Raw genomic sequence first — 10,270 nt, forward strand, 5'->3', positions numbered from 1 at the left:
GACCGTATGAATGCTGTCAGTCTTGAAAGAAGTAATCGACTTTTAATAAGATTAATAAGATCGATTGCCAGAATGAAGAAGTCATAATTATTGTATTAATTAACAAGAGAAACACTCATGGCTTGGCTCCAGGCAGCGAACCGAACCGTACGGTCATGCGACAAAGAGCATGTGTTGGTCATGAGTTATCCATGTGACACCTAGCAACCCCCTCGTGGTGCAACGTGTACAAATGCAATTGTGCATTTTGGAGTCGGTGAATTGTACGTTTTCTTGCTTTAGGAAAATTATATCTTTTTTAAGTTGCTGGCCACGTTGGTTCACCGCTTCCACCCAAAGAAGCAAGTGCTCTTTGAAGACAGTGAATTGTACATTTTGTTTAGGGAAAAAGCTCTTCTTATGATTTTATGTAATAGCTCATTTCATCATTATTTTTTAAATAATCGCTCAAAACATCTTTTCGTTAACTCACCGTTAGTTTAATATCGTTTATTAGTAATTCATTAAGGGTAAAAAAAGATTTTCCATCAAAGGAAAAATTTTAAAAATAAATAAAAGTTGACATATAACTAAAAATGATTTCATCTAATCCTACTAAATAGAAAATAACGAAAAAAAATGAAAAACTTCTATTTTAAGCAATTTTTATTTCACTTCTTTCTATTTTGGCGACATGAAAGCCCTATAAACCCTAAATCTAAGTACAAAAAATATCACAATTTTTTTATTCATATAAGTATACTTTCTAATTGCACTGTAAAATAACTTGAATTGAGTTAAAAATAAAAAAAAGATATTCAGCACATGCAAGCACATAAAAATTGGTGGTATTTTTGAGTTTTTTTTCTAATGATTTAAAGATATTGTGTTAATTACAGTTTGTTCCGTATGACAATTATTCAATGACTATATCAAACTATATCATCGTTGGTTTCATTTAAGAAAAAGTTAATGAATTTTACATACTTTATAGTGTTATTTAATTGTGTAAAAAATTATTTTAATATAATTTGTATCACTTTAATAAAAAATCCTATTTTGCCCTTAATGAATTACTAGTTAATGGTTTTACACTAACGGTGAGTTAACATAAGGATATTTTAGATTATTATTTGAAAAGTAAGGATGAAATGAGCTATTACATTAAACTCTGGGGATGAAAATGACTTTTTTCCTTTTGTTTATTGGTTTAATTTCACCATCATCATTTCGTCGACATTCATTCACCGCTTCCTCTCAAAGAAGCAAGTGCTCTTTGAAGGGCAATTGTTAGTTTTCGTACTTAAATTAATACGTATGACTTTTATTATTTTCGTAATACTTAAAAATCTTTTTGGTACCAAACATTTAAAAAAGATTTGATATATCTCAAATTTAAATAATAATAATAAATATATTTGATAAAAATAAAGTTTTCAGTAAATATATTATATATTTAATATTTTTTTTCGAGGGTATTTTTTTGAAATTAAAAAAGAGTAATGATATATCTCAAATTTTTTAGGGGTTGAGCTGTTTGAACCGACCAATTTTCTCTCTAAAGTCTAAACTCTCTATTAAAATTAAAATTTTTATTTTCAAAATAATTTTAGAAAAATTACTTAATTAACCATACTTCTCCTTTTTTCCCAGCGCCTCACTTTCACTATAGATAATTCAAAATTTTGCTTTCAATTTCAAACAAAAATTGATGCTTGGTTTTTAAATTCACAAAATGAGTTTCACAATGGCTATTGCAAATTGGAAATACACACACACACTCCAGCCATGAAAATCATAAGTCTCTTTGAGCTCACATTTATACTTGAGACAATAATTTTAAGATGAATAAGAGGAAAAGAATAGTAATAGGAAGTAAAGAAGTAGAATTTGCTCTAAAAGAGTCAATGGCCAAAATAATGAAACTTCAGGATGCGTAATGTGATAATATAGAGATTAGAAAATACAAATATTAAAGTAGAAAGAAAAAGTGAGTGAAGGATAATCTTAAAATTTTGAAAATTTTAATTTTAATAATTATATATATATATAGTTTAGATTGGTAAAGAGAGAAATTTGGTGAATTCAAATAGACCCCGTATTTGAGTAGTAATATTAGACCTAGTAAATTTATCTCACCAACTCCCACTACTCAGTTAAACTCATTCATTTACAAAATTACCCATATTAAACATAAATATTTTTTTCTTGTCCCTCCCAAGCTCTCTTTCCGGCCGTCAGTTTATGCACTCTCCTTTCATTGTTGGGAGGCAGCACATGTTGGATCCATTGACCACATTAAAGGCACGAGTGAACAATTGCTGGCATTCCTAGTGCTCTCACCATTTCTGGTGAGGTAGATACCAAGGCCATAGAGAAGAGAGTATCAAGTTTGGACCGGCATTGGCTCTAAAGCTACGGTTGAGAGCTCAATGTGGTGGAGACTTGAATTGGAAGCTGTTAGCAAGATAGTTGTGTTCAAACCGAGGTCGCAATGTGTTTCGTTATATCTTAGCGATTTTGGATTGTAAAAATAAAATTGAAATGATCATAAACCTGTATCATAACTATTGAGAGTTTTTATAATTTCCAGCTATCCTTTTAACCGAGCTTTAATACCTGCTATGCTGAGAGATTTATCTTGGGGATTCTGTTTCAATCATCATGCGATGGCTGTTTTTAGCAGTCGTGTGCTGCAAGGTGATGTATTGGTGGTGGGGGTGCTGGTGATGCTTGAGAGAAAGAGAGCAAATGTGAGAGAGAAAGGAAAACAAAATAGTCTTTTTTTTAATAAGGATAATTGTCTAAATAATTGAATTATTTAAAAAATAGTAATTGATAAATTAAGGAAGTTAAATATCATTACTCAAAATTTTTATTTCAAATAATATAATATATGATATGTTTCATTTATTAAATGATTGATAATTTTTAATGAGATAAAAGTAGGCTGGGCACTATTTGGTTCGGTTCGGTTTTTTATCTAAACCGAACCGAACCAAAACCAATCGGTTCTAATGAGTTGAAACCGAAAATAAACCGAAATTTAAAGGTTCTAAATTTCGGTTTGGTTCGGGCCGCTTTGGTTCTATTCGGTTTCAATTTTAAGTTTCTCCCTTGATTGAACTGCACAATTAAGACCAATATTTTATATAACATGATAAAATTTAGCAAAATAAAAACTCATAAGTCAAAGAAAAACATGATTCAGAAATAGAAATTGACGATAACAAAAAAATCGTAATAAATTTTTCATTTCTAACATAATAATAATACACCAAAAATCTCAAATGAAACCATTTGTAATAACCAACAAGGCCTTCAAAATCAACATTTATTCAATGACCAAGCATGGCCATGTCACCAAAATTTGGCAAGTCAGCAATTGCAACAAAGACCCAAAAAAAAATTTTATAATTTCTCAAAATTAATTTTACTGTGATCACAATGGAGAAGAGCATATCACTCCCCAAGTAATCATCATCATTTTCCAACGAGTTCTATTTCAACAACCAATCAAATTTATACACTTTCAATGGTCCAAACAGCAAAAGGAACGGATTTGCAACACCAAATCCAAAAAAATAAACAAATACAAAAAAAAGCAAAAAGAAAAAAAATCAAATTTTAATATTGTTATTTCACTTAAACAAAGAAATGGATCTATAATAGAAATAAAATAAAAAAACAAAAGCGAGAGAAATAAGAAGAAAATAAGAATTCTTGTGGGATTGTCGAGGGCTTGTGACGAAGGAGGGTAAATGATGGATCTTGCGGGGGCTATGACGAACTATCGGTGGCTGATGAGCAGTTGTGCTAAGGGTTGACAGTGGCTGTGGTGAGAGAGAGAAGCGGCTGCCAGCTGTGTGTATGGTGTGAGAGAATGTGGCTGCCAATTGTGTGTGTGTTCAGAGAAACGAGCGGCTACCGGTGGTGGAAATGGATTGTGCTGCCAATGAGAGTGTGAAAGAGTGAGGGTGTGAGTGTGTGCTGCCGGCGGTGAGAAAAGATGAGTGAGTGTGTAATTGATTTTAGGTTTAGGTTTTGTTTAGCTATTTATGTGTGTATAAATTTTTTTTTTTAATTTTAATTGAAAGAACCGATCGGTTTGTCGGTTCAGTTCGGTTTTGATCCATTTGGTTTTTGCTAGTAAAACCAAACCGAACCGAACTGAAATTTTTCAGTTTGGTTCGATTCGATTCGAAAAAACCGAACCGAATGCCCACCCCTAGATAAAAATAATTTAATTGTGTTATCATAATCTAATTTATGAATATCACATCATTTAGAATAAAAGTTAAAAATTCTTCAAGAGTATAATTAAAATTTTAAACGATTACTTCAAAAATGCTGCATTAGAAAAGCATTTATCTAGGTACTACTTCAAAAGCACCTCAACACTCTACGGCTAATTAATCAATTTTGAAAATTACTTAAATTCAGGGAAAAATAAATAAATAAAATTTTTATGTACTTTTGAAGTTTAAAATGCTGCCTTTTTTTTTTCTCTGTACTTTTACAATCAAAGTGTGCCAATTTTCACAGTAGGGTCCAGGGATATGTGTAAGTGAAGTGAATGAGTAGTGCCATAATTTTCTTACATTGACAGGAATTAATGATAGTGATATGATCCAGTATCCACAGAGATTTTTATTTATTTTTCAATCATTTAGCAATTTCATAAAGCATCCTTAATTGATAATAAAGATCAATTTGAGAATAAAGTGGGCGAAAATAAAATATATGTTTTATTTCATCTGCATTATTTTTTGTTTAGGTTTAGATTATGATCCCAACTATTTGCAGAGTTCGTCCGACTATCCCTTAATTTAGTCATTAATAATCCCTCTTTGGGATTATTATGACCTAATTAACATCTTAGAAATGGACGATTTAAGGAAAATGAAGCTATTAATTATAAATGAAAAATCAAATTCAACGAAAATTTATGCTAAGTCAACATGTGCATAATTTTAGAATTTTACTTGCACAATAGATAACATAACTGAAAAATAAATATTATATGATACACCGAAGGAATTAGCCATCTCTTATGATATGATATGATATGATATATTGTAGCTGGTTCTAATTTATTCCTTAATTACTACTTGGATTTTTTTTTTTTCCTTGAGGGCTGAATTTTACTGCCTTCACTGCTATACATCTTTAGCTCTTCAGGGCAAAAAGCATCATTTTAACTTCGAAATAAAGCACTCAATCTAAATATCCAGGCCATCTTACTTGTTTAGTATCTCCTGATGATAATTAATCAAAGTAATTAAAGCTCGTAAGTCATCCCCACCTTGAGCATGCGCTTGTGAGGAATATCAAACACTTTACCACTTTGTGTCAAATTTCTCTTCAAGAAATTGTAACCATAATCAATCAAAATCCTCTTTCCAATATTAGCTCCCTTTCCCGCAACCACCTCACTCTCACCAATCAAATGAACAACGCCAGCCCGCCACGCTCGATCCAGTGTCTCAATCTGTTTCTCCAATTCTGCCTTCTTTTGATTCTCTTGTTGAGCTAACTTTGAGTTCTCATCAAGCTGATCAGTCTCTCCATCAACCAACTCATCCACTTGATCACCTTCAGCAATCTCCATGTTACTGATGGTTGTTTGACATAGCCATAAATCCTCTTTTATAAACTCCTCCAATTTTTCAATCAACATTCTCTCAAATGGCTCCTCCTCATTGCGTGCATCCGTGTACCCGTATCTTGCAACACATCGAAACACATTAAGCTCTCTCGGTTCCACTCTCCGGAAAAGAAATCGCTCCTCTGCTGGCACCTTACCGATTGGCAACGACTTGATGGAGACGAAAACAAGAACCGAGTGCAATGCAGGCACATTTTCCACATAATGCTTGAAGATAGGTGGGATACCCTGAACAAGCTCGGAGTAGAACATCGCGAGGCCAGGGATTCGACAAAATTTTGTTTCAGCAGCAATCTCTTTGACTCTCTCTGGAGAAATCTTGTGCTCAAGCTCGAAATAGTACTTTCTCCGGTACACATTATTCCAGATGTACATGATGGTCATTAGAACCGCGGCAAATGCTAATGGTAAGTACCCACCTTGGTCAAATTTGTACAGGACTGAACTTAAATACCCCAACTCCACTGACATGATGACAAGCACGTAAGCGATTACCAAAAATATGTTGGATTTCCAGATCATTATCATGATGAGTACTAGCAACGTTGACGTCAGTGTCATCACAAATACGACTGCAATCCCTGCATTTATTTTTTAAAAACAAATAAATTAGTGAAACTCAATTAGCTAGACTTAAGTAAGTAATCAACTAGCATTAGAAGTTAATTAAATGAATATAATATAAGAGTTACGGTACGGAGGATTGATTGATTGATTGATCGATCCACTGACTAGTGATTACCATATGCGTTGCCAATTTTTTCAGTGGTCCTGAAACCGACAGTAACGCAAACGCAAGCTATCATAAGCAAGTAATTGATTTCAGGAATGTAAACTTGGCCTTCATACTTAGCAGATGTGTGCACGACTTTGACGCGAGGGAAACAGCCCAATGAAATGGATTGTTGGACTATAGAGAAGGTCCCTGAAATCATCGCTTGGCTTGCTATGATTGCTGCCATCACGGCCACAATAAACATTGGCCAATACAAACTATCTGCAGTAGTAATGCGAGCGTCATCGTTTCATTATTATAACTTAATAAAAATTGGCAGGCATGGGAGATAGCAAATTATAAAATTGATTAATTAAACCATATATTGATCAATCGATTCATTACGTGGAATGGACTTGTAGAAAGTTTCGCTAACGAGTTCACTGTGTTTGCGCAGGAAGGAGGCTTGTCCCATATACGCCAAAATGAGAGCTGGATAAGTCACAGTGCACATACTTAGTTGTATTGATTGAACTGTGAAGTGACCAACATCTGCGAATAATGCTTCGGTTCCTGTAATTTTATTATTATTATTTTTTTACAAAAAAGGAAAAAAAAAAAAAAAACTGCCGTCAGTCAATATATATATAATTAACTTGAAATTAATCAAGGAGTAGGTTAATTACGTCCTACCTGTAATGGCAAGAACAACGCCACCGAGGGAAATCCAAGCATCTTTCTTGTTCCTTGTGAAATAATCAACGATGTACTTTGGATTTATGGCCTTAATTACTGATGGATCATACTTGATGAAGTTGTAGATACCAATTCCACCAATTAGAGAAAACCAAACACAAATAATTGGTGCAAAGCTGTAGCCTACTTTATCAGTTCCAAATCTTTGAACCATGAAGAGCAGAACAATGATGGCGACTGATACCCAAACAACCTTGTCTGTTTTACACAAACAAACAATTATGTCATGTTTTTTAGATACTACATAGCGTTCATTAATTTAATCAATAGTAAATTTTATCATTCCCTGTCAACTTATATTGTAATTGTGTAATTAACGAATAGTTTATTCAAAATTGAGCAACAAGAACTAAGGACGCTATCGTTGGTTATTGAGTCATAAATTCTAATTTTGATGGGCATACAAAACTGCAAAATCAATATTTTAATGGTCATTTGTTTCTCTAGGAGTCTAGGTTCTATATTTTTATTAATTCTAATCGTCCTAAAAGACGGGGAATGATTCCAATTTAACGTGCGTCACTAGGGATATGTCCAAAATCTGTTGGCTAAAGCCACGATATAATCTACAAATTTGTCTGTAATTTAACAGTTAAAACTAAGAAAGTTGTATTATTATAATTCTTGTATGACAAAAGCACATATATTATTGTATTTACCTTGTGTCATTCCAGCTGAAGCTTCCTTGATGCCTCCCACAGCTGATAAAACTGCCATTGATTTGCACATCGTCAAAAGTCTTACAAATGATTTTTTTTTTCCTTGGTGAAGTCAATTAACCTCATCTTAGCCAATGTGAATATGATCATTTTGTATGTTAATTAATAATTTCTAAGCAATAATTAAATGTTAATTAATTAACAAATAAGCCCTGATCAGAGCCCATGTGGATGCATTATTGAGATTCACCAAGATTCCAGCAAAAAATAGTTGAAAATTTGAAATTGTATATATAAACCTGAGATGCACGGAGTGAGGACACCATCACCGATGACCATGGAAGTACCAAGCATGGTGGCGACTAAAAGAAAGTACTTAGCAAATTGACTGTTCTCAAGCTTGTACTTGAGCCTTGATGCTCTTTTAAGACGTTTGCTCGGCAATTCGAGCTGGAAATTTGATACATCACAGTCCTCAGCTTGTTCGCTTGGTATCAATCCCACCTTTGCATATCGGCATATCAATGAATAAAGAGCAAACGTTCCTCCTGAAATTTTATACATGTTATTTTATTCACTATTGGCTAGACAGACGCTATCCCCATTGATTGAAGCCACAAATAAATTAAAATTAATTTGACTTAGATGACCGCACACTTGCTTGACCGCACATATGTAAATAAATTAGTTTACGGTAAAGTCTTGGGATAAGATGACCCACTACTCTTTAGTCTTTTACTTTTCTTTCACAACTCACAAGAAATATTGATCCCTTTTCGTCACCACCATCGGGATCATTCGGGAATTTAGTCGATGCATGAACGCAAGGGATTTTTTTTTTTCTTTTTGGACTTAATATACATAATATTACAAGCATTTTTATAAAAACAAAAAAAAAACAAAATTGTTTAATTATTTTGTCCTAAAACTGATACCTAGTAATTTCCAATAAACAAATAAAGACCTGCTGACTAAATGAAGTTAATTTCTTCTTTCTTCCCGAGATGATTTTCAGTTCATTGCACCATATACTAGTTTAATATTATTATACGTCATACATGCCCCACAATTTGGAGTTTGGCACACCACCGGAAGAAACCCCAGCGACTATCTCCAAAATAAAAAGAATCATTAATTAAGGTCATTTTATTTTTAAGATTGAGGTACTGTAATTTTTAAACTGCATCTGGAAAAAAAAATATAATTATAAAATATAAGTTAATAATATATAGTAAAATATAAATTTTAAATGATAATTTTGATAAGATCATTAAAGATATAATCGATTTTTCATTATACAAGTAAAAAATCATATCAATATAACTTTCAAGATATAACGATTAGTGTTTATCAAATGCATCCAAACGCACCCTAAATTGGATAAAAATAGGTTTTGGCCGAAGCCGAATTTAGTTAACAGTAGTATATACACACATAATTAAAGAAAAAATAAATATTACCGTCACCGTTGTCGTTGGCACGTAAGACGATCAGCACGTACTTGACAAGAGGGATCAGGGTGAGGGTATAGAAGATCAAAGAAAGCACCCCAAGTATGTCATCAATATGATTAATACCATTAGTGAAGGTGCTTGCGTAGACGTAGAGGGGCGATGTGCCAATATCTCCATACACTACGCCAATGCTTTGAAATGCTAATTGCAAGATCACCGACCACTTCACAGCCTGCTAATTATTAATTAATTAATTAAACAGAACAATAATTAAGAAAGAAGAAGAAACGGAAATCTCATTGATTATATATATATATATTGGAAGCAGAAAGAATTCACCTTGGAGTCACGGCCGTAGTGACCGGAAACTGTACGGGATTCCATGTCCAAGGAGTCGTTTCTTCCTAATTTTTGCCATGAAAGTTTTTTTCCTTGGAGTTGTACGGAAACCGCCTCCTCTTCTTCTTTTGTTGGTTCAATTACGACATCCCCCGACATTTTTCTTTTGCTTTTCTTGGGTCTAAATCTAATTGGAATTCAAACTCTCGCTCACAAAACTCTTTATAAACTCAAAGGTAACAGAGATGCATGCTGGGGTGTGGAGGGTTTTCACTTTTTAATTGGTGGGGGTGATGGAGAGTAGTATTTATATGCAAAGAAACTGGAGAAGCTAGCAACTCCCACAGTTCTTTGAAATATATGATATATTAACCCAAAATCAAATTTTCTTTAATGACTCAATTGTTATTTGTCAAGTAATTAAGGAGTCATAAAAAATGACTTTTGAGTTTATTGTAAGTAACAAATCTGCTTATAATATATATTAAAAAAAAAGGTTTTGCATGAGATTTGTGCACCATATTATCGTATATCGTATATTTTGATATTTATAGATATATTTTAAGATTTTATCAATCATAAAGCAGTGAAAATATATATTAAGACATTTGTTTTGTTTTGTTTCTCATGAAGTATTGGACATTCTCAAAAGGTTAGCTTTTGTTTTGTTTTCTAAAGCGTTTAAAATGCCCAGCGAGAC

The 10,270-nt window shown here is 32.9% G+C and overlaps 1 protein-coding gene across 1 annotated transcript; it reads right to left on the minus strand.

The window, feature by feature from the left end:
* Positions 1–4,924: 4,924 nt before the first annotated feature.
* Positions 4,925–9,871, minus strand: LOC102613864 (potassium transporter 5). Its single transcript, XM_006479842.4, has 8 exons — positions 9,571–9,871; positions 9,238–9,463; positions 8,077–8,325; positions 7,778–7,828; positions 7,056–7,316; positions 6,768–6,935; positions 6,390–6,644; positions 4,925–6,228 (listed from the first exon to the last, which is right to left on the minus strand). The coding sequence occupies exons 1-8, from the start codon at positions 9,727–9,729 to the stop codon at positions 5,261–5,263; spliced, it is 2,337 nt and encodes a 778-aa protein (XP_006479905.1). The 5' UTR covers positions 9,730–9,871; the 3' UTR covers positions 4,925–5,260.
* Positions 9,872–10,270: the final 399 nt, after the last annotated feature.

Source organism: Citrus sinensis, chromosome 3 (genome assembly GCF_022201045.2).
Source record: "Citrus sinensis cultivar Valencia sweet orange chromosome 3, DVS_A1.0, whole genome shotgun sequence".
Lineage (NCBI taxonomy): Eukaryota > Viridiplantae > Streptophyta > Magnoliopsida > Sapindales > Rutaceae > Citrus > Citrus sinensis.

Coding starts and splice junctions, on each gene's coding strand:
- LOC102613864 (XM_006479842.4), bottom strand. CDS start 9,729: ATGTCGGGGGATGTCGTAATTGAACCAACAAAAGAAGAAGAGGAGGCG. Junction 7,829..8,076: donor CCTCACTCCGTGCATCTCAG/GTTTATATATAC, acceptor AATCAATGGCAG/TTTTATCAGCTGTGGGAGGC. Junction 6,229..6,389: donor AAAAATTGGCAACGCATATG/GTAATCACTAGT, acceptor AAATAAATGCAG/GGATTGCAGTCGTATTTGTG.